General features: G+C 38.0%; 1 protein-coding gene across 2 annotated transcripts; it reads right to left on the reverse strand.

Annotated features, from left to right (window-relative positions):
* Positions 1-37: 37 nt before the first annotated feature.
* On the reverse strand, positions 38-12,750 carry LOC113494511 (protein obstructor-E-like). 2 transcript variants are annotated; one of them, XM_026872891.1, is made up of 5 exons: positions 12,632-12,750; positions 4,983-5,192; positions 4,087-4,275; positions 3,512-3,722; positions 38-601 (listed from the first exon to the last, which is right to left on the reverse strand). In XM_026872891.1, the coding sequence occupies exons 1-5, from the start codon at positions 12,675-12,677 to the stop codon at positions 547-549; spliced, it is 711 nt and encodes a 236-aa protein (XP_026728692.1). In that variant the 5' UTR covers positions 12,678-12,750; the 3' UTR covers positions 38-546. The 2 variants fall into 2 exon arrangements, with proteins under 2 accessions (XP_026728692.1, XP_026728691.1); XM_026872890.1 differs by lacking the exon at positions 38-601 and adding an exon at positions 1,282-2,046.

Below are 12,750 nucleotides of genomic sequence, written 5' to 3' on the forward strand. Positions count from 1 at the left end.
GTCGATGTGGTGTCGTAATTAAATAAAAAGAAAAAAATTGTATAAAAATATTATTTATTTACAAAATTAATATTAATATATAAACGTTCGCTATCCTTAACTTACGTAAGTTTTATGACTAAGAAAAACATATATTTCGACAGAGCACCGCCACACTTCACACTGTGTGGTGCTGTGTCAAGGTTTTCGAAGATTTCCAAATTTGGCAACAATTGTTTTAGATAAAACTGACCGAAGAATTTAAGTAATCGAATCGTAAAAGTCCATGGCTTAGAACTCGAGCGTCTCTTCAGACAAAACCTATTATGAATCACTAGAAACACTTAAACGATGACAGACAGAAAGGTCTTCATCTTGCTCTTCAGGGATTGGTCGAAATTATTCGTACAGCATCGGCTGTGAGCCACCATTGGTTGGTTTACAGTCGATGCGATGACGCCGCGTGATGCAGCACATACCCTAACATTATCATATAGTTCTGAAGAGTTATTACAACAAGTGGAACGGGTTTAGCTTCAGTCTGTCCTTGGAGTCGCTCCTTGACATTCAGAATCCCAACTTCTTCAACGCTTTGAGGTCGACGTCGCCGTAGTAATCTTCGCTGTAAGATGACGATCACATGAATCAACTGTAGTTATTGGTTTTTATACGAACACCTAAATCATTATTTCCTTCAAGATTGAATAAAGATACAAGAACTCATTGCATTATTAACAAACGAACTGAAAGTTCTCGTCAAAATGTTGTCACAATTTGTAATAGAATTTATCTTGAAAACAATTTTGAATTTTTGAAAATAGTGAAACAAATCTTTTGCGACATTCACAAAATCTAGGTTATGCTATTGTAAAATGTAAGCGCTATTAAAATTAAAATGAAATAATAAAAAACTTTACGTAATCATTTCTTAATTCTCAGAAATATAAAGCAATAATTATTTCTTCTATTATATCATCACTCAAGAAATATTGTTTAATTTTATATTTTATTGTATAGTTGTACACATAAAGTTTTACTTACAGAAGGGCACACCATATGCATTGATTTGAATATTTAAAGATAATGAACGTACCTGGAATCCCAAGGGTGACGGTGGGCTGTTACAGTCAGTAATAAAATATGTATTAGACAGAAGTAAATGACTAAAAGAACCAAGAAAATATTAATATTATTAAAAAGTGAATGCATTGAAATAGAAAACAGTGTGATCAGGAAATAGAATGTTAGGAGAACAGTGCTACAGTGCATCACTAAACATAAAGGTAATTAATACAACAGGAGTTAATTTTTATAAATTTTTGTTTATTTTATCACTAAAAATAAAACTTAAGTATTACAGTTTCTATCAAACAACAACACTCAGTCGCAGCGAAATAATTCAGTACAATAATATATTTACAAGGTCATGGTATTTAAACGGATACATTGTTACATCGATGCCCTGACGGGATAAAACAGAACTACGTTGTCATAAATGCAAAACAACCGCCTGAGCGCGCGAGTTGTTAGTACTTACAAAACTTTATACAGACTGGGATAACTGGTTTCGATATAATAACGTTGAAAGGACTATAAATACTTAGATATATTGTAAAAAAAATAAATATATTTATCGCTGTATGGTTCACTAACGTAATTTCCTAACGTGCCTCAATGAAACTGTTCGAAGAAGCTACAACGAAAAGTATTTGGCAACTAGAAGTGATACATATCAACTGTAGCTCACTCACTAAACAATCGAATATTTTGAACCTGCAACACGATCTCCGCACACCAAGGGCAACTTTTTTTAACGAAGCTTGGGTGTTATTATTCAGCCAGAACTGTCACGTGGAGGTTGCTCGTAGTGCGCGAAGATTAGGTTTATAGTAAACTATGTGAGTATTAAAAGGTTAAGGGGTGGGGATTTGTAATTAGTTCTCCTTTTGGGGGCGGGGTTTGAGCTGCTTGGGCTGGGTGGCGCGGGTCTGGCCGTCTTGCTGGAGGCCGGCCAACAGCTCGCTCTTGCGGATCGTCTTCAGATCCAGATCACCGTAGTAGTCCTCGCTGAAAATGGACGCGAACCTTACAACCGGCCTCGTCTCCGAGCTATCCTTAACTCTATGTCTTATGCCTAACGACGCTGAGTGAGTTAAACTTAAATGGCTATCTAAATTTCTAGCAACTTTTACTACGAGTGGCAACTGGCCGCAAGGATTGTGTAATGTTAACTTGTACACAGTCGGCGCTAAGAGTGAACTGCCTTGAAACGGCGACAAGAATGATATCCGCTCGCTTTTCCAACTGGCGTTATCTAACGTTGTTTTTCTTGTTATTATGTGATCCGGAGCACTCGCAAAAACTATAAACTATATAGCCAGTCTGTGACCTTCACTGGCGTTTAACTTCGTGACCGGCGCAGGCGCATCTCAGTATAAATTTTGCTTGCAATTGTTTACAGTACTTAGACCATGAACCGGATTTTAACATTTCGAAAGTTCTGTTATTGTTTCAATAAGAACTGTCAGGTTATCTGATTTTTTTAAACATCACGATAGTTGAAACGCGTCAACTTAAGACAGATACTTTCATATTGATTAGTACCAACTTCAGAGCTAAGAGTAGGTATATAAAAATCTCTTAAATATTTCACAATTGCATGTCTGCGCCAGTCACCGGCATTCTTTGAAACATTTCCTCGTTTATGAAAGGCATTGATAATTCAACCTTTGTGTCTCGTTCGAACAGTTACGCTCGATACGATATGTCTGTTAACAACGGTCATTACCATACACACTCCGTTATGCACCGGTCGGCATTGACCACGGTCGTCTGTGTATGACACGCCTGTGAGCTAACTATTTTGCTCTCAGTCATGCTAATTTGAATGTGCCCTAAATTTCAAGCGTGCAAGGCTCCGGACCGCATAACTGCGGCGAGTATTCCAGTGGGCGAGCCTACTACAGGCCACCTATGTCTACCTACGCCACGATCTGTCCAATAGTGAATCGTGTGTAATATAAAGCTAAAACAACACGAGGTGCAATCGATCTGTGTTGATTATGTTTCATTATTTATGTGCAAGAAGAATTGTTAGTCACAAGGACGACATTGGTTTCGTGGAAGTGGTTACAGGGTCTTAGGTTTGAGACACCAAGAACTTCGTTATACCATATTAATTTAAGAGCCCATTATTAGTTATTATGCCCATGATTTCATGATCAAGTTTCTTGGTGTCGCATTATTAGGGTAGGTACCAGATGTTAATGTACCACACAAGACGCTGGTAAACACCACAGAACCAGTATTCAACCAGTGAATTGAAGAGTCCTATAGTGCGTTCAAGCTGCTGTCGTAATTGCTTTACTTGAACGGTGTGAATGGAACATCCGCATTTGATCGTGCCGTTACTAAATCGAGATCCCTGCGTGACTTGAATCATGAGTATTGACTTATCAGCATAATCGAATGCGCATGTTCTTTATGTGTGAACGTGTAAAATATATACACAAAAATTGGTACGGTGACTCACCATCCGGGAACATCTTCGGGGTCCTCGCAGTTGCCGGTGCCGTCGGCATCACCGATCTTGAACACGGTACCGATGGGGCATCCGTACTCGCGGGCGACTCCCTCCAGACAGATGTAGTATTTACGGCAGTCCTCGGGATGGGCGTGACGGCTGAAGGATCCAGCGTTAGACACCTCACCGGGGGCGGGGCAAGAGAAACCGTTCGCTACTTCTGGGAAACACCAAACAAGGTTACGTGAGCAAAGGGGTGGAAGGCGAAACCGAAATGCAGCAGCAGATAGCAAGTGGCAAGTCGAAGGAGATCACTGAAACAGCGTGTGCACTGAAACTGTATGTGTGTGAGTAGTCGCATGTCATTGTTAATTAAATAGATCAAACTGATCAGATTGCATGAATAATTTAGATCAGATATAGCATTACAATAACACTGTATGCTTGAGCTTGAATTACAATTTCAAGGTTCGAAGGGCTGTGGTTTGTATCTGTCACTGACAAACCACAAAACAGGTGGCAGGTTTAATAAAACAGGGTGTAATTTAGGTGAGATTACTTCAAGTTTTAGTTGTGTTACGTACCCTCGTTTCTGCACTCGGGGACCTGGTCAGCCCACATGCACACGCGGGATTCCCTGTCGTAAGCAAGTCCGGGGCTGCACTGGTAGCGGGAGGCTTCTCCGTTCCAGCAGTTCCAGAAGACGTCGCACTTGGCTTCGTCGGCGAAGATACCGTACAGCCGCTGGCAGTGAGGGGTGGAGATTGGAGGCTCTGTTGAACAAATAGATGATGATTTTTACCAGACCCAGAAACGCATGAAATTTGAACATACAGCGAAGATACGGTCACTCAACATAAACGAATAACCTATTACTTCTAAGATAAATAAACAGTCACAACATAAATGTTCTAAACCATAAAACCGCTACCAATAAAACCGAAAAACCATTCAGGTTTCCCCGAAATGTCACACTATTTTAAGTATAATTGGCAATCAATCACCTAACAGCAAAAAGATTTCAATCTTCATCTCCATAAAAAAGCCATCAAAAACATCGACAAAAAATCTGCCTTCTCGAATTGGCGATATTAAATTTAATTTGCGAAGTGGTTCTAGTTCAAGGCTGTGCAGGATATAAATACAAATATTTACATAAAATAGAAGTTTATCGTTTGGTGATGTGTGTACGTCTGTATGGTGTGAATTGGCCTAGTGACCTTTACGACATCCTGGTTGAAGTAGGTATGCCGAATAATATTATCCTTATATGACATGACGCATGATTATGTTAAAGATTTGGCCTTGACTCTTGGCTCGACTGAGAACGAATGTTACTATGCGTTCGATTTCATTTCATATGCATGAAGCTGGTTGATGCCAACTCGTGACAAGAAAGGTATTAAATCCTTTGGTTTATTATTGAATCTTTGTTTGAATATCATTACTGAATGTTCGAGGATTTTTCTTAAGATCTTACCAAGCTGTGTCCTCTCGCCGCACTCAACGTTGTGGAGGTAGTCGCAGTTCTCAGTCAGGTATTTGGAGTCGGTGGCATCGAAGGCGAGACCGTTGCCGCAAGTCTTGAGTTCAGCGACACCGTTGTCACACTTCCAGTACTTGTCACAAGAGACATGGTGGGGGTAGAAGCCGAAGTCATCGGGACATTTGAAGGACTCCTGTCCGACCGCTGCAAACAAAACATAAAGTTAGAAAATTATGAAGTCCAGACTATAAGGAAATAAATGAATAACAAATATTATGATATTGTAAAAAGCTTTGGCCAGATAGCCAAGTCTCGATTGTTGGAGCAGATAGGAATACCTAATCTCGTAACAACATGGACTGTTTCAAAATCAAATATGTATAACGTTTGACATAATGCCAATATTGGCAACAATTGTGAAGTAACGACGCATCACAATGCTTGAATTTAAATTTTCTATTACAAAACGCACCGCCAGGGGGTTTGCTAAATAACGATTATGGTGCGCGAAGTGTCGCAATACACCGGTCTCGGGCAGGGCCGCTCTTTCTCCGAGGAACGCAATAGGCCCTAATGAGGCAACCGCACCAACTTACTACTGTACTACCAAAGCTCGATTCAACTGTTAATTGTTCTATGAACACGTGTTCTTTGTTTAATTTCATATATGAGGTATTTGTAAGTACGTGTGGCAACAGTTAGCAAATAAAACTATTTCGAGCGAATTACACAACATACCGTTTTTGGGACGCGGAAACACAGTTCAAGTAGCTAATTGTTGTAAATATATGAAACCTAGTTTTATGCTCCTTTACATAATTCGATTTAGCGTTGATTGTTCAGGAGTATTTTTTTGAAACATTGGTACCTACATGTTATACATATTTACGAAGTTAACACGTTGTTTGCGTACGCGCCGCTTCCCAGTACGAATGTTATGTCACATTATGACACAACATGTGTCACCTGCACCGGTTGACATTTGCGAGAAGAAAACCCTCATCCGTGAAGTTTTGCAATAATTCGCTCTCTCGGGCTTTCGACAAGTGTTTGTGCCAAATAAATCTTCTGAGACAAGTAAATAATTTCCATTTAAAAAATGTTACCGTAGCCGTACGGAGCTAACTTAAGACAAATAATGTCTAGACTAGATCAAAATCATGAAGAATGATAGGATTTCAAGATCGTTAGCTATCAATAGGTACTGTATTCTTGCAGTAGGCGCCGTGATAAAAACCAATTATTACTTTCATAATCACAATACACGTACAATTTCTTCGTTACTGCTCTAGTGACTTGCTAGGTTTCTACACTTTAGTTCCCTATTATCGATAATAAGGAGCAATCAAGTCGTTATCGATAAACATCGATGTTACAAAAGTTACCTTTTCATATCGATTGGCAATAGTTTTATTTGTAAAAGAATCTTATATTGGCGCGATGATCTGATTTTATGATCTGATCATTGAGTTTAGTAATCGTAACCTTGAGATCGACTGTTTGTACTAAAAAGCTGTAGGTTATACTCATCTGCATACTGTTCAGTGCAAACAACTTTCTTATTAAAATCAAACGTTGGCATCGAGGTGAACCACAGTCGCGTGCCTAACATTCCGCGGCGGCCAGGCTAATAAGCAATGTGGCACAAATGTAGAGCAGTTTCGATATAATTGAAAATTCGGATCACCGCTCTTCAGGCCGCTGTTTGCTTGTTTTACGCCAATTACAGCTTGTAATTGGCAGATGAGTTCGGCTTTAATCGCTCATTAAGTTGTGGACTATGTAAGTGGGTGCTGTGTAAATGAGGTTCTGATTACACATGTCAAACATTAGTGGCATTATTGTGGTAGAACTAAGTGGTATGGGTCGTGTACAAAGTGGCTGCGCAAAATAATTAGCCATGATTATTTGCTCTAGAACATTTTACGTTCGATTTTTTACGGTTGAATAGACTGTGTACAAGATTACAATTCTTGGATGACGTATTAATGTCACCGGTTGAAGCGGCCACGTGTGCAGTGGACCGGGCAGGTTGCGCAATGCCCGGGTGACACCGAATCCCTCGCATACGCATGACATAATATCGATCTGTCCAACACCCATCGTCATAACGTATTATATAACTAGTCGCTTGTTCGGTAATCAGTCATTTTTACCATTTATAAAATGTACTGATAAATTATTAAGTCAGACAACTTTCAGACGAAATTTTTGGGCGAAGAAATAAGTGTGACCATGTACTGCAGACAATGAACAGACAACCTTCCCGTAGTCAATTTACGATGTATACGAACCATTCATTGTGGTATAAACAATACCCAGACACAAACATAGAATTTACAAACAAGAACGAGATATTAATAGCTGCTAATTGCGTCTATTGTATAATACAGAGTATTACATAAACATTATGATAAAGGTTGTAATACATTAAGTAATGTAGTGAAAGCCTTAAAATGACCTACCGACGCCAGTGGGCGAACTTTCCGATTTCGTTAAGACGATGTGCCTGCGCCGGTGTTGAGTAATCTCTCTCACGACTGACCTTTAACATGGGGCCGATGAATGTGCATTAACTTTAAATATTTTTGCATTTCTTAATGAGGTTTCTATAAATAGATTGTTGAATAATAATATCCTTTTATTCTGTAACTTAATTAACTGGCTGACGTTCTCTTGAAGAATTGACTATCTATCGATACTCTACACTCAAGTAATCGAGTTGCCGTAGTACTCGAACACGCCATCGATAGGAGCATTAACCTATACTATGTCCTAGATAAAGTAAAGACGTACAGAGTCACGTACAGCTCTAAAGGTAAGACCACACATTGCGCACAAATAATCTGTCGCTTCGCCGACTTGTCGCGAACTTTGAAGTCTATAAAGAATATTTTATAGCCTACCTCAACAGAATACAATAGCTATAAAACTACAAATGTTTGCAGCCAATGTTGGCCGTAATGTTTGTCACGTGTGTCACTGTTACAATAGATGTGAAGTGCTTTAAAGTAATGATTACCAACATAAGTATGAGTGGCCTAATCTGACGCAATACGAGATTAGATAATGGCCATTGTCGGATGGTGAAAGTTCGTAAGCTCGACACCACGCTACGACTATAATAGCTCTAATGGGAGCATTTTGGTTCCAACTGCAATTGTGCATGAGATAATAGAGATAATATTTTTAAAATTCACATCTTAAAGTAATTATGAGCAGTCATAATTAAATTATTGTTTATTTAATGCTTTACGGCTGCTGTTAAAAGTATTATACAAGTCTTTTTATTGTTTTGGGCGTGAAATAAATTTCTATTTAATCTACAAATTCATTTTTACATTCTTAGAAAACAATTAAAATTTTCCTTTCACTGACTTTCGGGTAGCAGGTATTTGCGCTCGCAATATCTTTTAAATTAAACTGTTAGACATACTGGCAGGTTACAAAATATATCTAGTTGCCTTTAACCAATTAATGAGTAATACAAATTCACATCATAGCTAAGAGGCTGCGCGTGCGCAGGTGTCGTCGCGCAATCGTTACGTAACCACTAATTCTATTCCCATCCACTCTTGCGCATCTAAAGGGTATAGTTATTAAAGCAACACTATAGTGTCACTTGCAAAATTATGTACAGTAAGCTAACTAAGTGGTAGGAATTTAATGATTTGTAAATGAAGGCATAACTGAAGTTATTGCGCATGTTCACGGCTTTAAACTTTATGTTCTAATACGATAATGTCAAATGCAAAATCCTCTCTAACAGAAAATATCACGTGAAGCTGAAGACTTGAACACAAATATTATAAAGAATACGATTTTTTAAGTCACCCGTAGAACTTTACAATTTTGGAAGTCTTACCAAAAACGGTCACAAAACATTCATGCCTGTCGATGGATTTAAAAAGAAAACAACAACACAATACGTAGGGCCAACGAGAGGTTATTTATATCCGTTCGAAGGACAGACAATCACCGTCTCGTTGCTACACTAGCTAACGTATACTTATATATTGAACTGCACTTAGCACTATTGACTTTAGTTCTTCATTCAAAAAACAAAAAATTAATAAAACGAAGTATTCATACTCTTTTCTATATAGAAAGATGGCCAGCAGTTGGGTATTGACAGGCTGGTATGATTTATCAAAAATGGAACGATAAAAAATATTTTTTAATTTAAGATGGCTGTTGCTAGCTTTAAAATGTTTTGTGTTTGGAATTGAGAAGACGAAAATATTAAGCAGATTTATATACAGCCAGATTGTTGTATTCAGCCAATTCAAATAAAGAAATGATTTTAAGTGCAGCTTGTCAAAAGAAGGTTGCATATCAGTAATTCATATTTAACTACCCATGCTATTAATTAGTATTTTTTGTTTTGTTACCAGCATCACATTGTTAGTTTGAGAACACAGGATGCAAGGCATTGTCCAATTAATCGTCTAGCCGTGAGATATCATTGTCGACGTCGTATTTTTGTCTACGATCACAATTTCCGGCGCATTGTTAAATAAACCTGTTAATTATCTCTCAGATTTCCGGTGAGACGACCTCTCAATTAACTTTGACTTTTGTGACCTTTCGATTTATCTTTCAAAGTAACGTGTAAAAGTAATGAGAACTTAAGAATAAAACCTTTTTAAAGATATAGTTTTGGTCACCTATTGGCTACTAAGACATCAATAGTAATATAATTTAATGAAACCTCTTTGATCCATATCTGACAATCATTCAAGTTCTAGAACTTCTGTTTTGTAAATACATGTTAAAAATTGACATGTGTATTCAAATGCTCTACATTTTCTACATTATTGCCGTTGAGTAATTTAATATGCAAAGACAACGCAACGTAATGTATTACTCAATTACACCCTAATTATTGCATTGTATCAGAGAGAGTAACCGATTTGTCCAATTATATCTACAATTTGAATATTTTACTTGACACGCGATGCACGCTCAAATTGACGGTCAATTTTGTAATCAATCGATTTAATACTAGTAATTAAACGATTGAAGAGTGAAAACTACAGTAGCTTCATTTTCTCACAAAAAGTAACGTTTAATTATTGGTGTCAAATAAATGTAAATTCACTATTAAATCATTATTTTAGCTTAAAATTTGATTAAGTATGCTGGGTTAACAACAGCGAATTACGAAGTACAAGTTACGATATTGTGACATTGCGAAACACACAATCATTTTTAATACTGTCATAATTTTATTAGGGCTATAAACCAGATATAAATCTTGGTTCATATCGCGCGTTCACCGTTTACATAAATTGTTTGTATCTATATACTTGTATGCGCGCTCAAGCAACTGATACATTTTCTCCATGTTTTCATTGCTCTCGTGAAATTCGCGCACGCACCGCATGTCTCGATAATCAAATACCTTCACGCTCGCAATAATAACACTATGAATATTTGCTAGCGTGGCTAAGTATCATTAAAGGCACTTCGAGCAACCAGTGTTAAGGTAACGGCCATTTAAATGTTGCTAATGTCTATTGGAATTATTTAGCCATGGACCATATCAATTAAAAATAAAAACAATCCATTCCAAAGAGTTTAATGCGTTCGAAACTTTTTATGTTTGAATGTAAGAAATCATGCATAGATTCAAGATTGTTCTATTAAAGAAAAAGCAACAGTAAATATCGGGGCTTGCGCAATTGATCGTGAGAACTGGGTACGTGTTAGAAATCCTAACAATAGTGAATTCCGAGCGACTCATAAACTCCGAGTGAAAACTGAACATCCTGCGGTTGAACACGAGTTTTATATTAATAAGAGCCGGTCCTAAAGGAAGCTCGGACCGGTGGAAACTGAACGAACGAACGAATAGTTTTCTATAAACATTCGTTGAGACATCGTCCTCTGTGGGAACAACAATGACACACACGATCTCTTGTCATTAATCGAAGGTCAAGCCATGTGAATAGGAATGCGAAAGTGCGCGCAGTCAATGATGAATTTAAATGAAGTATAAAGTTCATTCTAGAACTCAAGTCTCGGATAAAATTGTAGAAGACAATTAGAGATCATTATTCGAAATGTTCTTCATATAAATTGCTGTAACTAAGTCAGTTTGAAAGATAATGGTCATTCTAAAAATGGCAGCGAAATGATAATGTCATTACGTTCAACTTCCTTGAGCGGAAGTGAGTGCTATAGAAGTTTATAAGGAAGTCCATAAAATGAAGGATGTTCAGATACGCTTGTGACCGGTAATTGGCGGAATATTTTATTAAATAACAATAATTGCATGCGTAATGAAGGCTCGTTATAAGGAATGGGTGACATATTGACATTCTTATATTGGTAAAGGGCATTCGAGCATGCAAACTGATGAGTACTCTAAAATTAGTGAGTGAGAAGATAATGACGAATTCAAATGTTTTGGAAGCAGCCGATAATGATGTTATAGTGACATCATCTCATGACAGCTGTAAAATATTACGTTTAAGGCACCCAAAAAACTACAAATCAAGCAAATAAATAAGACATCGGAATTCCCCAGTTATGTAAACTTATACAGCTTTCAATAATTATGTAGTAGCACGTGGGAACTATTGGTGGCAATACAATAACTGTTCGAGTAACTCAACAATATCTGTGTCATAATATATTGACATCGGTGGGTGCGTTCGTTGCGAAAAATGCTAATCAGACATTTCTGATTGCATCACAACACCATGTATAGAATAAATAAACAGTTAAAAGGATTACGACATTTCTCTAAGGTCACTGAATTTCTTCGTGATTATGTAAGATTTATGGGATTTTGCATGTCTGCCATCAAACTGTCGCCTGCCCGCTGGACCCTATTTATCGAAGACAAAGTGAAAGCTTAACAACCGAAGCTCGAACCGAAACTTTCAATAACATTGTCGACTGCATTTAATGTTTCAAATAACATTCCGAGAACTGGCGTTTTGACATAATAAACAATTATTAAGAAAACTCGAGAAACCGCTTTCACACTTCAGTGCAGTCGATAGCTGCATGTTTTCATATCGATAACGAATCACAACTCTAGTTCATAGTAAACTGTTCTAGCTTTCTGTATGACGTTATGAGGTCATTGACATGTAAAAAATAAGAGTGCTAGTAGGAATGGGGTTGATCGACAACGCAATAAGACCTAGTTCACACAGCTGTTTAGCTTTATGTGATACATTACATCCATGTAATATAGGCGCCATTGTTACAGAGATGTAATAATGACATACTGGTGCAATATTTCGTTGTCACTTAGATTTTTAAGACTAGGACAAGTGGTTTTTTTAACTGAACTTGGGTATGTCTGAAACCAGATACCAGAAGTGAGATTTTTTTAATATAGAAGATGGTGATATGATCAGTCCAAGTGTCACTGGGCCATGTTACACCACAGCGCTCGCGCCGGCCGCTATCTATCTGCTCCCAACACTTGCGCGCGCGCAGTGCAACGCTCAGTGTGGAAACTGTATCGATAACACTACAACTGCTTTCGCGTTGAAACGCCAATTACATTTTTATCGATACATGAAAGCAGGCTCGCCACACGTCTAGATTGTTCTGCCGTCACTGGACACAGGTATCCGTCGATCAGGTCGTGGCGCACCCTAAATATTTCAAATGTTACGTACCCACGCCGAGGGCGGCTGCTAGCACTATTAAACACCGTGAATTCATGATTAAACTGTAAGTCCTTGCACGAGTGAAGTGGACACTGTAACGTTCAAGCACACACTGCGAGCGGGTGAAT

Source organism: Trichoplusia ni, chromosome 5, assembly GCF_003590095.1.
Source record: "Trichoplusia ni isolate ovarian cell line Hi5 chromosome 5, tn1, whole genome shotgun sequence".
In the NCBI taxonomy this organism is placed as follows: domain Eukaryota; kingdom Metazoa; phylum Arthropoda; class Insecta; order Lepidoptera; family Noctuidae; genus Trichoplusia; species Trichoplusia ni.